The sequence below is a fragment of the Nilaparvata lugens genome, chromosome 4, assembly GCF_014356525.2.
Source record: "Nilaparvata lugens isolate BPH chromosome 4, ASM1435652v1, whole genome shotgun sequence".
NCBI classification, from domain to species: Eukaryota; Metazoa; Arthropoda; class Insecta; order Hemiptera; family Delphacidae; genus Nilaparvata; species Nilaparvata lugens.
The window spans coordinates 1560442-1587160 of record NC_052507.1 but is presented as its reverse complement, the minus strand read 5'-3'; the positions used below and the strand labels follow the sequence as shown (position 1 = coordinate 1587160).

At 34.5% G+C, this 26719-nt stretch overlaps 1 protein-coding gene across 1 annotated transcript in view; it reads right to left on the bottom strand.

Annotated features, from left to right (window-relative positions):
* The window catches only part of LOC111055774 (protein tincar), a 28084-nt gene extending 1990 nt beyond the window's left edge, over positions 1-26094 (bottom strand). Inside the window, 11 exon segments of the mRNA XM_039425498.1 lie at positions 3288-3557; positions 6244-6471; positions 9305-9526; positions 11660-11771; positions 13518-13695; positions 16156-16372; positions 18309-18371; positions 18373-18583; positions 20775-20950; positions 23272-23462; positions 25893-26094. Coding sequence (XP_039281432.1) covers positions 3288-3557; positions 6244-6471; positions 9305-9526; positions 11660-11771; positions 13518-13695; positions 16156-16372; positions 18309-18371; positions 18373-18583; positions 20775-20950; positions 23272-23462; positions 25893-26034 — 2010 coding nt within the window. The 5' untranslated portion in view covers positions 26035-26094.
* Positions 26095-26719: the final 625 nt, after the last annotated feature.

Sequence of the window (26719 nt, the reverse complement as noted above, 5' to 3'; positions counted from 1 at the left end):
GAAACTGTAAAGTTTAAAGATGTATACTGTGTCTAAAGATTGAGAATCTAAATGAAAAGAAAACAATATCTTAGAAGAAGAGAACCATCATCAATACAAGCTGAAAATAGATAGTGCAGTCAAAAAATAACAAATACCTGGAAAATTGAAAGATTATAAGTTTTGAACTGGAAAGAGTAGCCAAAATAATGTATCAATCTCAGAATAATTTTATGGTTTAAGTGTGTTATGGAAAGAGAGAAGAGAGCCATCACCAACACAAGATAATATAGTAAACTATTAATACACAGTATAATAATGCACTGTAAAGGAGCAAGAGAGTTATCAAATACATAGAAAATAGGAAGATTATAAAAAATTCAAAATAGTTCAAATTCATATGAGGAGATTCGAAAATCAATTGATTTATTTATTCCTTAATCCATTTATTCATATATTTATCTATTCATTTATCAAGTTATTTATTCGCCTTCAGATGACAACTGAGACATATCCATGACACATAATTATTAAGGTGCGTTCAGATATATGCGCCACGAACATGAGTAATTCACTTTTAATCAGCTGACTATATCTGTATTTTTACAGAAACGGTAAGATACAGATATAAAAAGCTTGGCATCAGCTGATTAAAAGTGAATTGCTCATGTTCGCGGCACGTAAATCTGTACATTGCATCTGTATATGTATATGACACATGCATTATTTTCAACACTCTCAGAAACCTTCTCTGATACACTTTACCTTCACTGCTCCGCTATTTTTTGACCAAAGCAAAATACAAATTATTTGTGCTAGTTCAATCTTTTTGAAAACAATTTATCAACAAATTACCCGTTGCCTATTTATTCATTAAAGCTAGACTCCCAAAATATCAGTATCAGTGTTTTTCCTTTTCTAAAAGAGAGAGTGTGAAAGAGGAATGAAAGAGAAATAGAGAAAGAAAGAGTGAGAGGAAGATAGAAGAAACAGTGTGACATTTTTGGAGGGATGCCTGATTAAAGGAATATTTCTTAACATGTCCGGTACAGTCAGAATATTATATAATATGTCCGGTACATGAGTTATTATAATATGAGACGTTCATATTCACTCAGCCAGTCTGAGTGGGAACTATATAGAGTGTTCAAAAAGTTTCTTTACAACATTGGAAATTCATATATGATTAATGAAATGAGGTACAGAACTGGTTTTGGAATTGTTTTAGAGTTTGAGGCTGTTCGGTACACTTTTTAATAAACACTTTTTTTTATTACCATAGGTAAGGAAAGTATTGCTTTCCAAAAAAAATTAAGGTACCCCAATTTCTAAATTTCTATACTTTTCAAGGTCCCCTGAGTCCAAAAAAGTGGTTTTTGGGTATTGGTCTGTATGTGTGTGTGTGTGTGTGTGTGTGGTGTGTGTGTGTGTGTGTGTGTGTGTGTGTGTGTGTGTGTGTGTGTGTGTGTGTGTGTGTGTGTGTATGTGCGTCTGTGTACACGATATCTCATCTCCCAATTAACGGAATGACTTGAAATTTGGAACATGATGTCCTTACAATATAAGGATCCGACACGAACAATTACGATCAAATGCGATTCAAGATGGCGGCTAAAATGGCGAAAATGTTGTCAAAAACAGGGTTTTTCGCGATTTTCTCGAAAACGGCTCCAACGATTTTGATTAAAGTTATACCTGAAATAGTCATCGATAAGCTCTATCAACTGCGCAAAGTTTGATTTATCTATGCAAAGTTTGATTTTAGATTCTTAATTATCAAGCTTCAGATACAATTTAAACAAAAAATTTCGAGTGGAATAGATTGAGCATGAGAATCTCTACAATTAATTTCCAGTAACATTTTCACCTGAAATTAAAAATAAACTCGAAAATCGAGAAAATGTGATTATCCAATTGCAAACTATTGGCAACTGTTGATTCTATTAAATGATTCACTATGAAGAGATAGCAGACCTCGTGTGTCTCCAGCGTTATTACCCTGTCACCAGCTGGCTCTAATCTTTGAATAGTAGACTTGAGATGCACGGGCACACTACCGTAGCGTTAGGTGATCAATTTTCATAACGGCGAGGAAAGTTGTGTGAGTGCGCCACACCAGATTTTTTCATATAAGTTGAATAATTTTTTTCAATATAATTATTGTTATGATCATTATAAGAGTGAGAAAAAGTGGTAACTGGAATTTTTTAGTGGTCTAATAAGCGAGTTATGGGTTGTTGAAGTACTAACTCCGTTTTCTTTCCAGATCATAAACGGTTTCGAATTTTCCATTGGAGTTTTTTTTAATACATTCAGTATATCATTGTCTTTGTTCTAATATGCGTTTTTTCGCGATTAATGCAAAAATAAAAAAGTTATCGAATTTACAGAAAATGTTACTTTTCTAGTTATGAACGATATGGGGAATAAAATATTTTAGTTTGGAAAGAGACATTTTTTGAATTTTTGAAAAAGTTCTGATAATATAACGCTATCTCTCTCTCGCTTTGCTCTGTTGCCAGATCGACATTAAACAATGTAAAATTAACAATTAATGAACAAAATATCTCATCCTTATTATGTAAATTCATCATGAAATTATTGTAAAATATATTTTATTGCTTAATAGGCTATAATATAATTGATTATTTTAAACGAGAATGAACCGTTAATATTACATCAATAAACCTGTACCGGTATCAGCTACCGTCTATAGAAGGCATTGACAAGACAGAGGATCGGCAACGTTGTTCTTCTATCTTCCTTCACTGTCATTATAACGTGGACCCGGTTTCTATAGTTAGGTCTATGTTATAATAGTAGTGGAGAAAGATAGGAGAACAACGTTGCCGTTCCTCACCGTTCCTCACTGTCTAGTCAATACCTTCTATAGATGGTAGCTGATACATGTTTATTAATGTGATATTAATTGTTTTCCTCGTTTATAATAATTAATTACATTTTATTAAGCAAGAAATAATATTTTTCAATAATTTCATAATGAATTTTCATAATTAAGATTCTCTGAATTAATTATTAATTTTCTACATTTTTAAAAGCCGATCTGGCAACAGAGCAAAGCAAGAGAAAGATAGTGCTATCCGCTTTGTTGAATGATAGACAAGGATAGCAATACCATTGTTAATTAAAACTGCCATTATAACGTGGACCTCACTATAGGACCCTTATTGAATATGATGGACTGTTTAATGTGTATTATTATACTGTATATCATTCTACAGGTTTAATAGTTCTTAAGATTTAATGAGTGTTTTAGAAACCGTGCCATATTAATCAATTAATTGTACCTGTCGCCTCCTGATGACAACAGTGTCCTCTTCGGCCACCTCATTGATAACCGGCGGACTCTTTAGGAGACCGTGGGGCCCGAGCAGATGCTGGTGCGGCCGGTAGATGGGTTCGGCCGGCTGGTGCGGCCGATAGGGGCCGTAGATGGGTTCCGGCGCATGCGCAGTGGCGTTGCCGTTCATGCGCACCTGGCCAAAGTGGACGATATCCTGTGCCTGGGGAGGCTGGACCCCTCGCTGCAGCGAGAAGCTCCTCCATTGTGGCTGGACCTAAACAAAGATGGAGTGAGATTTGAAGAGTGATAGTAGAAATAAAAATGAGATTTCCAGTGTGATAGTGAAAGAATAAAACAAAATGAATATTAGTAAACAGTAAATTTGTATAGTTTTTGAGGGTGGGGAGTCTCTTGGGATCCGTGGAGTCCCTCATCGTCTGAATATATCATTGAATATACAGTACATCACCTGATATTTTTCTCGGGCTATTCACATGTTTCGGTTGGACATGTAAAGTCGTCGGTCCCGGCTCTGTAAAAACAGTCATTAGGTTATGTCAGAGGCCCTGAATCTGATCAGGTGCGACCTGACACCAGACCTGAGAGTCAGCCAGGTGACTCGATATTATTATTATTAGGAAATATATTAATAATATAATCAACCATGAAAAGATTATTATAAAATTTGAGAGTGTCATTTCTCCATCCTCCGATTGGTCATAAATGAAAGACGAATATACCAGGGCAACTCTTGAATAGGAATAAAAATCAAAGTACCTTTTCCTTGAATTTGTTCACTCTATTGTGAGCAAGTCTAGACTCTATTGTGAGTAAACAATTAAAAAAAAGGCACTTGGATTTTTATTTTCAGAAAAATAATACTTTCAATAAACGTTTCTCACACTTATGATTACACTTAATAGTTATTTGTGCAACTAGTGCGCAAAGTGTCAGTTTGCTGCACCGAAAGAAACGTTTACGCCCGAGCCGTAGGCGAGGGCGGAATGGTTTGTTGAGTGCAGCAGAGGAACTTTGCGCACGTATTTCACATTAAGTTTTTCCTACAGTTACCATTGGGTATGAAAAGTGGGTAATTATGGGTAAAATTGCCTGAAATCCATCAAATGTTTTTCTGTGTAATTTTATTAATGATAAAAACCTTAATCCTAAAATCCTAAAGTCCTCGTTGTCCTTGGTTATAATATATAATAAATAATAATTAGCGCGTTGTGCTTCGTTGCACGTCTGCTCACTATAGCAGCCACAGCAGTCACTGTTACCAACTTCATTTTGATTTTGCTGCACTGTTGCTCCATATAACCTACTAAGTATTTTGCGTTGCTATGTTGCAAATCTGGAGTGCAGAAAAATTTTTCCCGCACTAGAGCGGAAAAGTGATTCTTTGCATTCTGTAATCAGTGCAGCAATGGCCACTTTTCAACGTAACTGTAGGAAAAAATAATTGCCGTGAAGGTTGAGGCATTTGTCATACCAGTGAACCAGCCTACCAGAACCCTCTTCATAAAATGCTGCTGCCAAATGACTATAAGTGGGTTATGACGTTGTTTTGGAGCTCCTCGTATGGAAGCTCGCTCTGTCCCTCACTATGGTCATATAGTTTCTCAACATAGAGTCTATAAGTAGTGATATCTCACTCAAAAGAGTGCCATCTCACTTGAAAGAATTATCAGGGAGGAAATTTAGAATTTTATTGAGAAGGGATCTGCTGTAAATTGGTGCATATACAGTGGAGGAGTTCAATGAATATTACAAACTTCAAGTTGGAGGTTTAACCTTCCGGTAGTCGCGCCCTACTCAATCACACGAGCAGTCGCGTGTTGTATTTTGTACAACATCTAATTTTCCACTGACACTATGACCATTCAATGGTTTTGTGCAGCAAGAAAACTGACACAGTTGTACCATAGAGAAACAATAGCGTAAGTAGATATCCCATGGTATAGGAAATTTATGTCGCAACTTTTACTGTTATCTCAAGCCGATAACTGTCGATTATTGTCAATTTTTACTGTTTTGTTGGGGTGATAGTGTATGAACGGCACAATTTGAGAGACTACCAGCATGACACAGCTGCATAGGAAAGAACTATGTGAACTATCGGCTTGGGATAACAGTAAAACTTGCGACATAAACGCCCTATACCATGGGATATCTATGCTATCGTTTCTCTATGGTTGTACTCTGTTTACTGTCAAAACATATTAATTAATAGTATAATTACTTTCTCCATCTTCTTGGATTATTTTACGCCTATGAACATTTGAATGATTACCATTTCATAGCCCAATATAAGGTACACCAAGCAAAGCCATCAATTCTGTGTTATTGGTTGGTTTACACTCCCCGTGTACAGTCTTTCCCTATCTTATGCACGGTGCGACTCATGCACTGTCGCGACTAAATGTCACCTAAAGACTGAACCATTGCTCGGTTGATACTGCAACTCAGTGGAGTGATGGGGAGAGTTTTGGAATGCATAGGTGACTCATCCACTGACACCATGACCATTCAATGGTAAAAAGTAAATTCGTATGGCTTTCGTTGGTGGGGAGTCCCTTGCGGGAAGGTCCCACCGCCTGAATATATAATTTGAGCCGTCAATGGGCCTTACGACTGTCATACTTCAGCCGGGACCTACTGTTTAACGTGCCCATCCGATAGCACGGGAGTGATCTGGTTAAAAAACTTTTGGTTGTGAGAGGGTTCGAACCCGGGATCTCTATGCTGCTACGCAATCACTCTATCCACTAGACCATGGATCACTCAATGGTTTTGTGCAGCAAGAAAACTGACACTGTTGTACTTTTTACAACAGCGCGACTGCTGGAAGGTTAAGAAGATAGCACATATTTTCTTGTGGTATAAATTTGACAAATCCATATATATTTCTTTCGTAGGAAGTCAGTAGATGAAATGAAATGAAGTGAATGATCGTAAACCTTGTTAGCAGCATCAGTTGCCAGATCGTCGACACTTGTGGAGCGCCTCTGTTGTTGTTGCGCCGACTCTCGACTGGAGCTGGAGTGGACGCCGCTGGATGTCTCACTGTTGTCAGGTGGGGACCCCCCACTGCCGGATGCCTCAGTGCTCACCGAGTCTGAGCGAGGGGTCAGGCCCTCCTCCCCAGGCATACCTGAGTCGGCTCGTCTCAAGCAGCGTGGAGTAGCCTGCACAGGTCAACCAAGAAAGTAGTGTTTACATTAGTCAAGTTCACTTAGAACGAGCAGGTGTTACCCATTCACAGGTCAACAATTAAGGAGTGATATCAGTTTGAATAATACATGAGATTTGTACTTTTTCTATAAGGGTTACTCTTGAATATAACATAAAAAATATATAAATCCAAGTACCCTTTTTGAAATTGTTCACTCACAACATTTTTCGGCTATGATTCCATTATCATAAACATGTTGAGAGTAGAAAATTTTAAAAAGAGTACTTAGTCGATTTTTATTCTCATTTATACATGCCATTTATACGCACAGGTCACAAAACAACGTGCTATAATTATTATCAAACGAAATCCCAATTAAATGCTGTAAATCACCCCGAAGACTTCTGCTACTGCAAATATTGACAACAGGGTAAACACCTAGATGGACATTCGATGAGCGCTACTATACAAAAATTATTTGTCAGCACGGGAATCGAACCCAGTACCTCCTAATTGCCGGTCAGGAATGCTTACTCTTACACCAAACTGACAATTTCTGGATAGCAGCGCTCATTTCATACAAAGCCATTAATAAGTAATTAATAAGTATTATTAGTTTGTATTTTATCAAAGCAACAACATTGTATTTTACAGTTTGTATTTTAACAGGGCATTGGAAGATCTATTGGAAAAATCAGAGAGGCTAATACATTTATGTATCGTAACCTAAATCCTGTGGTAACATCATAATACTAGTAGGCTCTATTGATGCGATTTGTAGGGACTGAAAATAGTTGAGAAATATTATTTAATGAAACCCACAAGTCAAGCAGCATGCAAGAAAGTCCTATTAGTAAATGCAAAAAGAGATTATAATAAACTTACTTACTGCCATGGCCATACATATAATATAATAAGCTTAAACTTTAAATAATTATAATAAGCTAAAGCTTTAAAAGATAAAAAATTCAGTAATTCTTCTCTTAATATGTGAATATTTCCTTTTTTAGTTACAATAATGTGAAATATTTCTTCTATGTTTAGTTTTGAAGCATCTAAATTTGAAAATCTACTTTGTGAAAATACTTGAGGACTGAAAATTTTGTGAATTGAAGTACTACAAGAAAACAAGACTCAACCTATTTCGGACTATGTGTTATCTAAATTTGGGAGAGGAATAGCACAAGGCTACCTTATTTTTCCTTTCCCTATCATTTTGATAATGTACTCATTGTTTAAATGAATAAAAAAGGAGAAACAAAATAGATAGAGTGACAGAGTAATTTGGGAAGTAAAAATTGAGGAACTGGGATCAAATTAATAAACCTCCAAGCCACATACATGCAAATTTTATTAGTTATACAAAAAGCTAGTTATCTGGAGAAAAATATACAGAAATTTTAGATGAAATTGTCTAAAAGTGTTAAGACAGAGAGTGGATGTGATACATGCAAGAAGATTTGTGATACTTTGAAGAAAGAACCTTTGGAAAAATACCGTACTTGAACTTCAGTTTCTACTATTCATTTATTTATTCACTAAGAATAATAGACAGCAGGTGAAATACTCATAATCTTTCATCATTAAGCCTGTAAGATATGTCAATATTAATTTAATTAAGGCATTCTAGATCTATCTATCTATCAAAGCCTCCATCTATTAATCTCAAGCAAGGTATCTAGAATTCATTGGTATATAATACAAGGTATTTTAGATACCATAGTCATGCAGAAAATATTTTATTATTGCAAAATAAGTTGGTCAGGGTTTTAACTGATTCTCATAGACTAGCACATTGTTAGCCTCTTTTTGTCCAGCTTAGAATAATGACAATAGTGAATTTTTACATTTATACAGTATTGTGGCATGTTAAAAAAACTCATCCAATTTAAAATCAAGGCATCAAACTCATAGCTATAACACAAGAAATTGTCATACGATTGATGTTCGATCCCTATCATAGGTTATCCAAAACAGCCAAAAGTAATGATACATTTGGTATAGAAATTTACAATAAATTACCTACAGATTTAATATTAAAGACAGAAAAAATTTAAGACGAGATTATTGAATTGGCTCGTGATAAATCCTTTTTATAGTGTTGTAGAGTTCTTTGAGAGTGAAATAATATTGTTGCTTAGAGTTAAGAGGTTTTTATTTGTATTTATGTATTGTTCAAAAGGGTCAAGTTGTGCTGTAAGGAATATGTTTTGTGTATTCAAATGAATTTTATTAATGTATTTGAAAAATCCAATTGACTTACAGTTTATTTGATGTATTATTTTTGAGACTCAGTAATGTAATTTTGTGTGTATAGTTGCTGTAAAACTTGATTTTATCTTTTGTCTTACTGTATTTAATATTTGACTTTGCCTATTGTTCTAAGAATTTAACGACAATAAAATCATATTTATTTACCTTGATCTCAAGTCTCTACAACATCTACCGGTATCGATATCTACAATGATCTATCTATCCAAACCTCTATCTATAAATCTAAAGTCTCTACAACATGACAATACTTGGAAATTTGAGGAAATCTTACTGGAGTATCCACGCTAGCTGCACGTGGACCTCAGAAATGGTTACAATGAATCTTATTCTATTCTATTCTATCTGTCAGGCTAGATATCTATCTATCCAAACCTTTATCTATTAATCTCAAGTTTCTTCAGCATCTATCGCTATCTACAAATCTATCTATTATTATCCAAACCTCTATCTATTAATCTCAAGTTTCTACAACATCTATTGATATCTACTACGATCTATCTATCCAAACCTCTATCTATTAATCTCAAGTCTCTACAACATGACAATACTTGGAAAATTTGAGGAAATCTTACTGGAGTATCGACGCTAACCGCACCCGGGTTGGCCAGAGGAGGCGGTGGTGGAGGAGGGGAGGGGTTGGACGGAGGAGGACTGGGAGGAGGAGGCAAGTCATCCCTGTCGGGGGTGAGGAGGGGACTGGGATCCTCGTAGTCCCTCGATCCGCCGCCAGGGAGTAGCAGGTCGCGATTGGTGCTCGCATACGTGACCACGCCCATCTGTACACACTCCAATAGCTGCCATGCAAAGCAACAAGCATTTGGTTAGTGGGCAACAGTTTGGCAACATAGCAACACAAGATCTCGGTTAGTAGGCAACAGTTTGGCAACATAGCAACTCGGTTAGTAGGCAACAGTTTGGCAACATAGCAACTCGGTTAGTGGGCAACAGTTTGGCAACATAGCAACACAAGATCTCGGTTAGTAGGCAACAGTTTGGCAACATAGCAACTCGGTTAGTGGGCAACAGTTTGGCAACATAGCAACCCAAGATCTCGGTTAGTAGGCAACAGTTTGGCAACATAGCAACTCGGTTAGTGGGCAACAGTTTGGCAACATAGCAACTCGGTTACAGTAATGGGCAACAGTTTGGCAACTCAGCAACACAGGCTCTCAGTTAGTGGAAAACAGATTGGCAACATAGCAACACAGGCTCTTGGTTAGTGGGTAACAGTTTGGCAACATATAGCAAGACAAGATCTCGGTTAGTGGGCAACAGAATGCTTAGAAAAAGCTTCAATTGATTCATATGAGGAATAAAGTGGTTAGAATGATCTTCAATGGGTTCATGAGTGAGAAACAAACTGCTTAGTATAAGCTTCAATAGATTGTCTTTTTCCTCTAGGCGGGCTACTCTTGAATATAAATAAAAACAGAAATCTAAGTACCCTTTTCAAAATTGTTTAGTGACAACATGTTTCGGCTATATGATGACATTATCAAGTCTTATGATTATTATCGATTAGTCTTATAATCCTTATAAAAAGTATCATTAAGACTTGATAATGGCATCATATAGCCAAAACTTGTTGTCACTAAACAATTTTAAAAAGGGTTCTTGGATTTCTATTTTTTTGTATAGCTTCAATAGATTTCCTCGCACACCGGGATTGCCCATGTGAGGAACCTTCTTCAAGTTTTGTATATGTATATTGTGTATTGTTTGTACTTTCTAAGAAGAAGAATAAAGATAATTTCAATTTATGAGTGAGAAAAAACTGTTTAGAATACGCTCACATAGATTCATGAGCGAGAAAAAAACTGGTTAGAGTGGATTCATGTTTTTTTTTTTAAATGGTCAGAATAAGTTGAAGCATGCCATTTACTGTCTGATTTATTGACCAATTCGGGGTTCCAGACTGGGACAGTAGAGGCCTATTGTATGAGAAAATACAAACTTATAATACTTGTAGTCAACTGGATATTATAATAGAAAATTACAAAAATACCAGCTTGTTTTTTCTCATGCGATAGGGCCCAAGTTGGAATGAACAAGAGTAGATAATTATATTCGAACAATGAAATGGTTGCAAGTAAATTGAATGATTTTTTTTAGTGAAGGGGAAAGTAGTTAGCATAAGCTTGATTAGTGTGTATAGAGACTGATCGAAATAAGCTTCAATCAATTTATGCGAATAGAAAACTGTTTGAAGAAAGCTTGTATAACTTTAATATATGGATGGTTAGAAGAAGCCTTAAAGATAGTGAGTAAGGAAAAGCAAAAAGAATCAGAGGCCAGTTCACCAGTATAAAGCTGTGGAAACGGTAACTTTCCAATGATGATATTTTCATAATTATTGTCATCTCCATTCAGATCAAAATGTATTTTTATCTGTAAAATGTCGAATTAGTATATAGCTATTTTATTTATAAAATAGAATTATAGTACCCTTTGAAATTGATAAAATAATAGAATAAGGATACAAATAATTTGTTATAATTTTAAAAATAATTTTGTTATAATTTCAATTTCATAAAGGATACTATAATTCTATTTTATAAATACAAGAAAGAAGCCCTGTATTCATACATTTTAAGAAGTAGGCTATATAGCTTCCTAAATTTATCATCTTTATACCACCTCAACATTAAAGACACTAGCTTTCTTCTATAGTATATAGTATATTCAGTATATCAATGATAAATCATTGTATGTTGGGAAACAGCTTTCCATATTCAGTATATTCATAAAACAAGAACATTAAGAATATTTTGATCAAATTGTACTAGAGGTTATTAAAATCGTCATCGTCTCCTCTTTATTATTATCATCAATGTAAATAATTTCAATAAGGGATATGTATAGTTTTTTTATTCTCAGCATCTTCATAGTTTTAGAATTATTTTGTATTGATAAAATGAGTTACATACCTTATTATCTTCTGAAGCAGTGTCATCACCAGGGTCAACAGATGCTGTGAGGAGTGGCAACTCTCTCAGTCTTGCATAGTCACCGTCATCATCTTCATCTCTCTCTAGCTTCCTAAAATAGTAGAGAAAAATAAATTTCAATGAGAAGAAACATACAAAAAGGTAGTTTAATAAGGTCTTAAAGATAGGTAAAGCCTCAGCTCTTTAAAATGATCAGAAATGTCTATGAGAAAACATACAATAATAGTTTGAAAGCTTAAAGAAAACATTTTAAAGTAGTTAGATGGATATCAGAGGTTCAACATGTAGGCTACAGTAGATATAAAATAATATTTTCTTTTCATGGTACAATATTGTCTTTGTACTTGCTCCCAGGAATGATTATAATATTATTATTTGTATTATTTCTTTGAATTCAAATATTGTATGTATAGGGTCATGTGACCCTATTCAATTGAATTTGGAACTATTTTGTTATATGTGTGATTATAATATAACATTTTTGTAATGTTTCTCATTGGAACAAATTAACAATTATCAACCACTCATAGAGTGAATTACACTTCAAATAACTGTTGAAGAGTAGACACTAGTTGTGTTGTGATAAACTGAAAATGTAGTTTATAATAATTATTGTTGTGTTTCAGTAATTTTAGTAGCTCCAAAATAAAAATTGAATATTGATTACTCATTTTATTGTTTCATGTGTTGTATTTGCTGGTATTCTTTTGTGAATTATGTGACACTATTATTATAGTCCAATAACTATATACATGTGACCCTATTATATATTTTACCCTTCTATATATTTGTTGAAGACTCTAAAATATCATGTTCCATTCAACTATGTTTTAAATGTGTATTAAATGTTTTAAATGTGTGCTTTGTTTCATTCCCACTTGAGTTACAGTGTTATTCTGTGGGGAAATCGTTCACGGGTGTCTGAAGTTTTGGTTCTGCAAAAAAAGCGATAAGAATAGTAACTAACTCAAATGTGAGAGCTCACTGCAAACCGCTATTTGTCAAAACTAGAGTCATGACTGTCATTTGTTTGTATATATATACGTTGCTTTTGTATATAAAATTGAAGGAAAGAAACCTTGATTGTAATATTAATGTGCACAATCATAATACGAGGAGCTATAGAAATGTACATATTCCTCAAGTAAGGCTATCAAGGACTTTGAGAAGCCATTTTAATGTGGGAATAATACTTTTTAATCATTTGCCATCATATGTCAGAGATCTACCTTATCCTAGTTTCAGAAAGACAATAAACAAATTCCTAAGTGACAACCCATTTTATAGTTTGACTGAATTTTATGAAAACTCCTTCAATTAATGTTTGTCCTATAAAATACTGTATATTATAGGACCTACTAGTATGTGTATAAGATTATATTTCTTATTTATGAGTTACCTAGATGGTATAAATTTGTATTGAGTGGGTCTCCACCCAAATTATTAATGTAATGTTTTTTTTAAATTATCTGACATTGTCTAATGCAATTTTGTAATTGTTCTTTGACAAAAATAAATTATCTTATCTTATCTTATCATTGGTGCTTGCACTATATATTGCAGTTTTGATTTTTAATATAAATAATATTGTTTGGTCACATGAGAGAGTAAATTTTTCTGTCCAATGACTGGATTTGGGGGAAATAGCTGAGAACAGGAAAATGAACCGAAAATACGAGGTTTTTGGGGCACTATGTATTTAGCACAGGGAAATTTCGAATTGAAAAATTGTTGTGGACTTCTCTTACGTATCCAAACAATATATTTAAATCAGAATCACAATATACAGGATATCCCACGAAAGGTGTAACAGCTGAAGAATAAATGAAGTGCTTACTTGGAGGATGGATCAAAAGTGACTTTGTGCTTGGTTGGGGCGGGCTTTTTGATCCAATCGATGCGAGTCGATGTGGACGAATCAGGAGAGTTCTTGGGAGATCGTGGCTTCGGCCTCAGCCAATAGATTTGCTCGTCGTCCTTCTCCAACCAATCACGTGACTGGCTTCTGTGTTCTCCTAAAACAGAAAAAACAAACATTTATTAGAGACTCAAATTTTTTGTAGATTAAACTCAACTCGATTGATGGTTTATTAGTACTCAATTTCACTTTCCTTTAGCATATAGATTATATTAATATATTTCACTCAAATTAATAAGTATTTAGATTTTTTGTGTAGTTGAAAAGTTGATATTGTGGTAATTATTCATATTGAATGAAAAAGACTAAAAATTGTCAAAAACCACAGATTTATTGATACTTTGAAAGACCGGTTTCGGTTATTACACCATTGTCAATCTCTGATAAACAATGTCAATATCTGTTTATCAGAGATTGACAATGGTGTAATAACCGAAACCGGTCTTTCAAAGTATCAATAAGATTAGTTTTTTTCATTCTATTTAGATCATGAAAACAACTATTGGAGCAGTATTTAAACATTATCTATTGAACCAACCAATTTATTCTGTTTTACATGCATCAAGGTCTTATAGAAGGACCTTTTAAATATATTTTTATAAACCTTTACATGCATTAAATTTGATACTCTCAAGATCTATGTTGAAAAACGATCTGGCAACTCTGCGGAGCTAGAAAAGGATAGCGCTATCTGCTTTGTCAAATTATAGACAAGGATAGCAGCAATAATGTTAATCAAATACTGCCATTATAATGTTAAACACACTATAGTTGCGTCTTGATTAAATATAAAGGGTTTTTATAATATGAGGTGTTTCAATAATCTATTAGAGCAAGCTGTAGAGATTATTTCAAAGAGTTAAATATTCTCCCACTACCAGGTGTATATATTTTGGAGGCTCTTTGTTTTATTGATAAGAATAAAGATAGGTTCAATATAGGAGAGTTGTTCCACTCATACAATACCAAATATAGACAGAACCTCAGAGACGACATTCATCGAACTAGTATGTATGAGAGGGGGGGATAAAGAGTGCAGTAATTCGGCTTTATAATTCATTGTCAACACGCATTATGGCTCTTACAGGTGAGCAGTTTAGAATTAAGGTGAGGGAGGAGTTGCTGCAGGTTTGTCCTTATTCCAGCCAGGAATTCTTTTTGCATTATGGAATGCAAAAATTGACGACATAGATTATAATTGACAAATCCTCATACCCCTTTCATAGGTGGTCAGTGGGATGAAAAATGAAATGAAATGAAAAAAAAATCTCAGTAGACCTGAAAATAAAAGTGACAACCTCTCATCTGCATGACTACAAATTATAGCAATACAATTATTTTGATTTCAGTGGCGCCTCGATTTCATCTCAAGGAACCGCTGAAAAAATGTAGTTACTACTTTGAGATTTGTATTATAACAGGTGATGTACGATACTATAATATATTATAACTGGTTGTACTATATCTAGGTTCCACTGTATGCATTTCTCTGAGTAAAAAGTAAATTCGTATGGCTTTTGTTGGTGGGGAGTCCCTTGCGGGAAGGTCCCACCGCCTGAATATATAATTTAAGCCGTCTATGGGCCTTACTAATAGTAAAAAGGGGGGGAATAGTAAAAATAATTTATATAAAATATTTAAGATGCAAAAGAAAGCTGTTCGTGTTTTGGAGGGCTTGCGGCCATCCAATTCATGTAGGCCCATTTTTAGAAAATACAGGTTTCTCACGGTCCCAGCATTGCACTTCCTTGAGACTGTAAATTTTGTCTTCAGAAATTCAGAGAGATTTGAAGGAAATGTAGTTTGCCATGGCTATAGCACAAGAGCAAAGAGTTCAGCTGTATATCAGTACCCCGCTCACAGACTGACACTTTTGGAAAAAGGACCATATTATTCGGGACTGAAGCTCTTCAATTGTCTACCTGAAAGAATACGGTTATGTGGTAGTCATAGGCTTTTCTTGTCTTCAATTACCAATGTACTTGTGGAAGCGTGTCCCTATACAATGGAGGAATGTTGTGGTGCCTTCATACTTTGAGTTTATGCACTTTGCATAGAAAAATGTTCATGACATGTTACATGCCACTTGAGCTCTGCTCAGATATGTGGCTTCACGTAACAAATGACAATAATAATAATAATAATAATAATAATAATAATAATAATAATAACTAATGTCATACTTCATTTTTCTGAGTGACTACCCGTTCTAGCTTTACATTTTTCAGTGGGCCTATACATTTTTCTGTTTGACTACACAATTTATTCAAGCTTTGAGTGGAGTTCAAACAAACTAGAAAATTTTCCAAACCTACTTGAAAGTCTTAATGTTCACTATAAGTCAATTCTATCAACAGTAATGATTATCCATAGTCTTTCCTCGCTTGTCATCACCTACTCGAAAGCTTTTCATCTTCACCATTAGTCGATTCTATCTACAGCCATCATTATCTACATTTTATTGAACAACATTTAGGAACAGAAGAAGTTTTGGGCTAGCGCCGCTGTTGTTTCATTCCATACTGTAATTTTATTTCCAATATTTTCAATACAGTACCTGTCTTGCCTCGCTTGTCCTGAATGGACTTGTGGATGACAGTCATGATGGCCTTCTTGGGCGAAGTCTCGGCAACAGTGTAGGTGCGTCCGTTGCCGACTATCAGAAGCGGCGCAGTCGCGTCAGTCGCCGACAACAGATCCACTTCAGTCACCAGGCGGATCGATCTGGCTGATCTAACTGCGGCACGACCCACGGTCACGCGGAGCTTGAAGATCTGCCAAAAAAGTAAAACGTCATTGGTTTAAATAAAAATATAAGTCTCAGTATCATTTTAAATTATTTTGTCACAACATATTTCGGAAATTAATGATATACTGAGATGAGATATGAGGTGCTGAGATTTATATTAAAAGTAGCCCTGAAGAAAAAAGATAATAAGTCAGTGGTTTATTAGGATTAATGACTAATAAAACTGGATTTGAATTGTTAAATATTTTGTCAAACAATTTCGTCAAATAAGTATTTTGTTAGAAGTTTTTTTTTCAAAAATATATCTGTCAACACCGTCATTTGAAGACCGAAGTCACTTGTAGATCTGACAGAAAAAAAGTAAAAGGCTAGTTGTTTATTTAAATTCAATGCTAATACAACTGAAGTTGAATTGTTGTATTTGTTAGATATTTTGTCACACTATTTTGTCAAAAATATCTTCCAACACTGTCACTTGAAGAAGATCTGAGGGAAGAAGGAGTAAGAGGTCAGTGTCGCTTGTAGCTTAAAGATATGCCGGGAGAAAGAGTGAGAAGTCAGTGTCTTATTTGAATTAATTACTGATACAACTGGATTTGAATTGCTGTAGTATTTTTTCATGGTTATTTTGTCAAACAATTTCGTCAAATATTTTGCCAAAATTTCTCCTAACACTGTCCTCTTGAAGTTTGAAGAGCTGCGGGAAGAAAACATGAAAAGTTAGTGGTTTTTTGAATTAATGAGTGATGCAACTGGATTTTAATTGTTGTTGTATTTGGTGAATATTTTTCAAACCATTTCGTCAAATATTTTGTCAAAAATATCTCTTAACGTGTGAAAACACTGTCATAAGATCTCACTATATCCTTTTCTATTCACGTATATGAACATTCTCATATGAACGAATGGTATCATTTTCATTTCTTTTTGTGAACACTCTTATAAGATCTAATGGTATACTCTTTTTGTGCCAACTATTTCATGTGTTTGAACACATCTATAAAAGTCAATAAAATTCTTCAAATACCAACCTAATGCTATTCCATTAACTAACACCATCTGTTTCACGGATGTGAATGAACACTCTCATTATGATCCAATGGTATCCTTTTCATTAAATTGTATTAACACACCCATGAGAATCAATGTAATTCATAAAATACTGACCCAATGTTGCTTCAGAGTGTGTGCTAGCCAAAGCAGCACCCATAGGAAAAGATGCGAACGAATGTGAACACTCCTATAAGGTCCAATGGTCTTTTTCCATTCAATTTTATGAGCACACTAATATAACACAAACATAATCTATTTTTGTACAATTTCTATCCAAATTTGGGAAAGAGACAGTTTTGGGCTTTAAGCCTGTTGCTCTCCTCTCCCAATCATTCATAGTTGACAATGAATGATATTGTAACTATCAATGTATAAATGAATAAGAAATAATATATAATTTATAAAATTAATACTAACCCAATGCTGCTTGAAAGTGAGTGCTAGCCAAAGCAGCACCCATAGGAAGAGATGCGAATGAATGTGAACACTCTCATAAGGACTAATGCTATTATTTTCATTCAATTGTATGAAAACACCAATAAGAATCAATGTAATTATTCATAAAATACCTACCCAATGTTGTTTAAGAGTGAGTGCCAGCCAAAATCCAGTAGGAATATAATACCAGTAGGAATATAATGCGAACTAATGTGAACACTTTCATAAGGTTCAATGGTATTCTTTCCATTAAATTGTATGAATACACCCATAAGAAACAATGTAATTCATTAAATACTGACCCAATGCCGCGTCAGAGTGAGTGCTAGCCAAAGGCCCAAAGCAGCACCCATAGGAATAGATGCGAATTGCGAATGAATGTGAACACTTTCATAAGGTCCAATGCTATTATTTTGATTTAATTGTATGAAAACACCAATAAGAATCAATATAGTTCATAAAATACTGACCCAATGTTGCTTCAGAGTGAGTGCAAGCCAGAGAAGAACCCATAGAAAAAGATGGACGACAGCTGCCACAAACACAGGCGAGCACTGCACTGCTGAGACTACCCCTATAGACGATGGTGCAGTCGTAGAGCAGGGGTGCCTGGCACACGGCCAGTGCCACCAGCACACTGAGGGCGGCACAGTGCGAGAAGTACCCCCAGCCGTGGCCGCTACCCTCCCCGGAGCCCAGGGTGATCACGTTGCGGGAACGTTGCCGGTTCATGAATGCGTTCAGCCTGCCGGACAACGTACAAATAAAATTCAATTCAATTCATACAATGAAATAGAAATTCAATTAAAACACTTATTGAAATGGGCTGCTTTTAAATTAATAAAACAAATATAACTTGTAGCACCCTTGTTTATTATAAAAACTTAAAATATTTGAACACGACTAGTTTCATTTTAGAACCTGAGGATGGTTTTTAAAAACCGAAACTAGTCGTGTTCAAATATTTTAAGTTTTTATAATAAACAAGGGTGCTACAAGTTATATTTGTTTTATTAAATTCAATTGAATATTTTTGATTTTTGACTCACTTCAAATCTGTTATCTTGACATTCCAAAAGATACTTCTCTGTTTTATATCCAATAAGTACTGATATAGTCCACGTTATAATGACAGTATTTGAGTAATTGAATGAAAAAGACTAAGAAATTGTCAAAAAACCACAGATTTCATTCATTTATTGTATAAAACACTATAATCATAATACAATTATGACATTAGAGGAAAAACTAGGCTGAGCCTGTACTATTTCTCTCCAAAAATTTTGATAAAATGTTAATGTTGTCCAAGAGATAAGGTTATGTAATCACACACTGCTTCGTCCATGATTTTAGGTCCAGGTATTATGATTTAAAATTTTGAAGGTTGATTGTATACTCTAAATGAATCACAGAATATGAATCACAATAAATTAAAAACTTTAGAAATATTGCACTTATTTGAAAAATTCGAATACAAAATAAAAAACCTACTCACTATTTATAAACTTATCAGAGATTGACAATGGTGTGATAACCGAAACCGGTCTTTCTAAGTATCAATAAATCTGTGGTTTTTTGAAAATTTCTTAGACTTTTTCATTCAATATGAATAATTACCACAATATCAACTTCTCAACTACACAAAAAGTGTTGGATCAATTTTGGTGTTGCTATCCTTGTCTATCATTTAACAAAGCAGGTAGTAGGCTGTTATATCCTTTACTAGCTCTGCAACGATGCCAAATCTGTTTTTGACAAGATAGATAGATAAATGACTTTTATTCACACTTTACAATAAAAGTGATGCAGGCGAAATTGAGGTGATAGAAGCCCCCTCTTCCATTCAACCCACGATGATAAGTTACAATGTAGAAATATTATTAATTAAGGCAGAGAACAGGAAATGCTGTATTTCTATCTTTATCCACTGCCATTATAACGTGGACCTCACTATAGATTCATCTATTTTCTCTTCAATGATACAAACATGGTCGAATAATGAGAAATAAATTGGATAAAGTAACTAAATGTAATGAGTGTATTAGTAATTAGGGATAGTAATTAAAGTTTACAGAATGCTACAGACGTCGTGCGCTAAAATGTCTGTAAAGTGATGAACTAAACTCAAAAAAAAAAAACGTCTTTACAATCATTCAGTAATTACAGTTGCATTACTAAAATTGACCACACAACTTGTCAAAGTGGTCATATAATTTCCAAAACTTAAAATGAATGACAAATGAAATTTATGATGGAAAGAAAATTATTTATTTATTATTTATTATTATTAGTGAATTACTTTAGGACATTATTTTAAAGGAAAGAAGTTGCTGACACCTCCAACTATTTATACAGTGTCCCATGAAATGTATAACAGCTGAAGACCATACATTCTGAATGATATTTGCAACAAAAAATGTCTAATGAAATAAAAACACAAATATATTGTCAAATTCTACCGTTTTATTTGGTACCTTATGTATCTAAACGTAATTAGTTTTAAATTTAAAATTCAAGACACAGTCACGGGTTCCTTCTTCTATACATTTTGTTGTTTATTTTATTACGTCTATTATACCTCTGGCTTAACTTATTATTTAGCTATACTTTTACGTTTTGTTTAACTTATTTTTCCGTTCAACCATATTTCTCATCACTTTGATCTGAAAAAAACTGGAAAATTCCGTATCTCTCCAATAAGTTTTTCAATCTATATTTTAAACGAGCCCTCTCACCGTCACCGTCAAAAGTTATCTAAACTATTGTGTTTTAGCAATAATTGGATTATTTTTTCAGGCTTTGTCCAAATTTAGAATGGTATCAAACCAAAGTTAGTAGACAAATATGTTCTGTCTACTAACGTTGATATCAAACCATTGTATGCAATACATTCTAATCTATTCTAGGTACCTTGATTGTATGTAGACAATGTTTACCTTCCATAGCCATAGAGATAGAGCACCATACTGGAGAGTGTGACTAGTAGAGTGGACATGAGGAATAGACCCAGTGTGATGTGGGCATTCAGCAGAAAATGCTGTGGAATACCCAGTGATAAGGTGGAGCGATGCTGCAGTAAAGGCAGGGCTTCAGTCGGCCCAATCACGTGAACCTGAAAACATCAAAATGGAACCCATTTATTGTCACAACAAATAATACATTTCATGGCTATTTTCATAAAATATACAACTTGGCATAACAAAGTCATTCAGTAAGAAAGACAGCAAAGTATTCCTCTCCTATCTTATATATTTATTCTTTCGACTTTGGTCTCTGATTTATTTATACAGAGTGTCCCACCAAGGTTGTTACAGCCGCTGACCATAGATTCTACTCGACATTTCTGACAAAAACTATTCAGTAAACTTTTTTCTATCGACCTTAGTTTTCGAGATATATCGATTTTTCGATATTTTCAGAATATGCCTACCTCTGGTCATTAAATACTCAATAACTCGAAAACTACTGGTCGAATTTCAATTTCAAGGGTATTGTTGAAGAAAAAAAATTCAAACAAGATTAATGTAATTTTAATTGTTGTAAGATATTTTGTAGTTTTGTATTAGGACTTAAACTTGAAAAAATGCTATTCTTCAAATTCAAAGTGAAATTTCAAACCGTTTTTTCTCGGTTTTTCTCCGGGTGATTATAGTGGTTTCAATATTTCAAAAACTTCTCCATTTCATAAGCTTTCGAATGAGTATGAATTCGAAAAGGTAAGTTCCATGATAAAGTGTTCAAAACTGCTAATATCTGGGATGAACACCTTCAAAATGAGGAAATTCACAAACAGCAAGCATCAAGTGGTGATTTCACCCATCACCTGATTTCTCTCTGACAATATTCACAGTTTAATCGTTCAATATTAACATTCTACAATGATATGACTTTTTTCGACCAGTAGTTTTCGAGTTATTGAGTATTTAATGACCAGAAGTAGGCATACTCTGAAAATATCGATATATCTCGAAAACTAAGATCGATAGGAAAAATGTTTACTGAACAGTTTTTGTCAGAAATTTCGAGTAGAATCTATGGTCAACGGCTGTTACAACCTTGGTGGAACACTCATATTCATACATTGAAACTCGAAAACACATTGTACTGGCAAATAAATATGATAGTTCATGCTAAAAATATGAATTCTTCGATGGAATAATATGCAATTATTTAATGGGTCTTTGTACAGTGAGCTGCACGTTATGATGGCAGTGGAGAAAAATAGGGGGACTTCTTCATGTGCCGTCTCCTTGGCGTAGGTTGGCTATCATGATGGCAATTTCCACCCTGCTTACAGCTGACTTGAAAAGTTCATTTGAGGTGCACTTAAACCAATCCCTTAAATTGCGCAATCAAGATACCTTCTTCGCACCACTGACCTCCTACCTGTTATTTTGCCTTGCATAATGAGGTGCAATACTCCATACTTGTGTCCTCTCATTATGTCACCCAGGTACCTTAATTTGCGCTCCTTGATTTCACCAATGAGTTGCAGTTTCTTACCCATTCTCCTGAGAACCTCTTCATGATCGGTGTACGAGATTATCAGATGCATTCTGCGATAGGTCCACATCTCAAAGGCTTGTATTTTCCTCTCGATTTTCTTTTTGTTTCCTTCTCTTAGTTTTTTTTCAGGAGTAGCCGTAGTCGAGTGGATCAGATGCTGGCTTTATGATTCAGAGGCCCGGGTTCAAATCCCAGCCCGGGCAAGATATTTATCTCGGGCCACTCCCGTGTTTCGGATGGACACTTGAAGCCGTCGGTCCCGGCTGCCTAAAAAGCAGTCGTTAGGTCATGTCAGAGGCCCTGAAATTGATCAGTTGCGACCTGAAAACTCTGACACCAGACCTGAGCCAGCCAGGTCACTCGATATTATTATTATTATTTTATTTTTGCTTCTATTTTCTCCTCACCCCATCTATTCAATGTCCATGCTTCCACACCATATAATAGTACAGGAATCACGAAACATTTAAGTAGACGCATTCGGAGTTCAAGCTTGATGTCTCTTGATGTCAGTAAATTCTTGATCCTGATAAATGTGGAACGTGTCTTCTCTATTCTTACTGTTTTGTTGGGGTGAGAGTGTATGAACAGCACAATTTGAGAGACTACCAGTGTCACACAGCACAAAGCTGCATGGGAAAGAACTACGTGAACTATCGGCTTGGGATAACAGTAAAAGTTGCGACATAAACGCCCTATACCATGGGATATCTACTTATGCTATCGTTTCTCTATGATTCCAGTTACTTTGATTCAGTAACAAAAGTCAGCAAGTATTCCTCTCCTCTCTTATATATTTATTCTTTCGACTTTGGTCTCAGATTTATCTATCCATACATTGAAACACAATTGCAAAATGAAAAAAAAAACGTGCCAGCCCAAATAAACTTCTTCAATTAATCTACTATTCTGTTATTGGTACTATACCTTGTAGATGACGCATACTCCAGCGTAGACCAACAATATCTGACAGCTGTTGACGAGTAGTTGAATGGAGAATAGGATGCCAAACCATTTGTTCGTATTCCAGAACACGGCCGGGTAACGTATTGTGTAAACTACTAGAGCTATCGCGAAGTTTACAATCTCTGCCGATACAGGACCCCATTGAGTTTCATCTGAAACATAATAGAATTTATTTATTTATGAATTTCAATTAATTCGTACATTGCTGATATAAACTATACAAATGGGTTGCCTCTACATTTGAATATTGAGAATTAAAAATATTGATTCTTTATTGATTTATACAGCGATAAGTACATCATCAAAATAATGTGAGTGGAAAAAATAAGGCAACCTTTTGTGCTATTCCTCTCCCAAATTTAAAAAAGTCAAGTCTTGTAGTTCACACTTTGATCTTCATGTTTCATGTTCTATTGAACAAATTATTTGACACTAATTACAGCCTCTGTATCATTACATGTCAGCCCAAAAAATGTAATACAATCAGAATTTTAAATTCAATACAATACATTAAAGTATTAGCGATATTCCGCTAACGTTGAGCAACAGCATTATAATTATGGAGATTGAAAATTGAAATTGAAATTTATTTACAACACTGACATGTTTTACAAATATTCTTACGATGGAATTATTATATAGAAATAGTATCATGATGGAAAAAATGAACTTAAATAGCTTAAGGCTGTGCAAAGGCTAAAAATAAACTTTCTACTCGTGATATTTTCCAAAGTTTTTCGATTTGTATATCATCAAGCTATCAAAATGAAAAAGTTCTCTCAGGAAAACATTTTTTTATGATCATTACTTTTTGTGATATGAGCGCCTAAAGTTCAAATTTTTGGGACAGAACATTTCAAATTCGGTGAGAGATAAATCCATGAGCTTCAGAGGATAGATTCTTCATGTTATTGTTGATCTAGTGAAACGAAAATTTTCTGAAAATATCAATTTTTAGGAGAGTTATTCAATTTACTAAAAATAACTTTTAGTTGTTATCTTTGGTAAATTGAATAACTTTTTCAAAAATTGATATTTTCAGAAAATTTTTATTTTTCTATATCAACAATACCACGAAGAATTCATCCACTAGATCTCATGGATTTATCTCTTACCAAATTTGAAATGTACTGTCCCAAAAATTTAAACTTTAGGCGCTCACATCTCGAAAAGTCATGATCGGAAAAAAATGTTTTCCTGAGAAAACTTTTCAATTTTGATAGCTTGATGATACACAAATCGAAAAACTTGGAAAAACATCACGAGTAGAGAGTTTATTTTTAGCCTTTGCACAGCCTCAACAACTGTGGTTGAAGCTCTGCACTATTGTACATTGTTCAATAATATGAACGAGACAGTCACTCAATTTTTATAACTAAAAAAAAGGATAAGTCTTTGTCAATTTCACACAAATAGAAATGAAGAATAATTTTTTATTGAATTCTTGATCAAAAGGATCGAAGCTTTTACCCTCAACTATAACATTTGAAATTTGGAATAAACGTGAAATTTTCTGTTAATTTCTCTGAGAAGAAGTTCGAATCTGCAAAACTTCCAAAAATATTCTACAACTATTGTTCTATTCAAATTGAGGAAAGTGAACTTCATTATTTAGGATTAAATCAGCTTTTCCAATAATAATATAAATATGTTCGATTAGGCCCACTTTATCCCAAAGTAAACAATGGTCAATAACGTTTCAATCAAAAATGGAAAGTAACAAATTTGTATCCCAATTGATTAATCGATCCGATCAAAACAATTTTTAAAAATTGTTTTCTTAGTTTTGTCATAAGGGAGATATAGCATATGAAGATAACCCATGGTATGGGGCGTTTGTATTCCAAATTTCGCTGTTAGCGTGAGCCTATTATCTTGAAGCTATGTGACGCTGGTAGACTACCTAGTCACAGTACCGCTCTTACACTCTTACCAGGCCAAAACAGTAATAATATACAGTAGTCGACAGTAATCGGCTTGAGTTAACAAAAATCAGCTTGAATATTGGAACACAAACTACCTATAATGAGGTCCACGTTATAATGACAGTGAATAAAGATAGGAGAACAACGTTGCCGATCCTCAATGCCTTCTATAAACGGTAGCTGATACAGGTTTATTGATGTAATATTAACTGTTCATTCTCGTTTAAAATAATCAATTATATTTTATGAAGCAAGAAATTATATTTTTCAATAATCTCATAATATTAATTAAGATGGAATATTCCGTTAATTAATTATCAATTCTACATTGTTAAAAGACGATCTGGCAACTGAGCAAAGTGAGAAAGCGATAGCGCTATCTGCTTTGTTGAATGATAGACAAGGATAGCAATACCTTTGCTAATCAAAGACTGTCATTATAACGACCTCTTTACAGTAATCTCTCATTCTATACCTCTCTTACACTCTCACCAGGCTAAAACAGTAATAATATACAGTAGTCGACAGTAATCGGCTTGAGTTAGCAAAAATCAGGTTGAATTTTGGAACACAAACCATGGAATATCTTCTTATGCTATTTTTTATCTATGATTAAACACACAGTCTACAATGAAGATGTAATTAGAAATAACTGACCGTTGATAGCGATCTCCCGCACAGGATGCTTGATGCTGAGGGGCAGTGAGTGAGGGGCGGGGGGCGGCATTGTGGAGAGGGGAGTGGAGGGTAAAAAGGAGGTGTTGGAGGTGGCAGACGCGAGGGCGGGAGGGGTGATCATGAAGCTCAGCACCAGACGGTCTCGTTCTCCCAGCAGGAAATCCAGATCTGTGCGCCAGATCATTTCTGAAACAGAAAGAAAAAGTCAAAATTTAGATCACAGTTGCATGATTTGTGGTCAAATTAATGGATAGAGATGGAGTGATTGAGGAATGGAAGGATAGAAATATAGAAAACACAATTTTCACTCTTATATTTATGGCTACTGATTATTAAAATGATTACTGAGATAATTTTAATAATAGCATCAATAATAATTTTAATGATTATTGAAAATGATCAAGTTCCCTTGTCCAGTGCAACATTACTACAATCAAGTCCACATTATAAATTCAGTTTTTGATTAACATTGGTGCTGCTATCCTTGTCTATCATTTGACAAACTAGATGGCACAGTCTTTCTCTAGCTTCGTGACGCTGCCAGATCGTTTTTAACAATGAAGAAATATAGTTTATTAACACTCAGTGAATGAATTCTTTTCTAGATTTTATAAACTGGGAATATATAATCGACTTTCTGGACAATTGTATGGATCAAAATTCAACAGTTTAGGGGTATGCCTGTTGATCCTCCCCTAATTATTTCAATGAATAATGATGATGCATCATTAAATCAATAAATATATAACTGAATAAATGAAAAATGGTCATCACACACTGTGATTTGTCATTTTCAGTTTGAATTA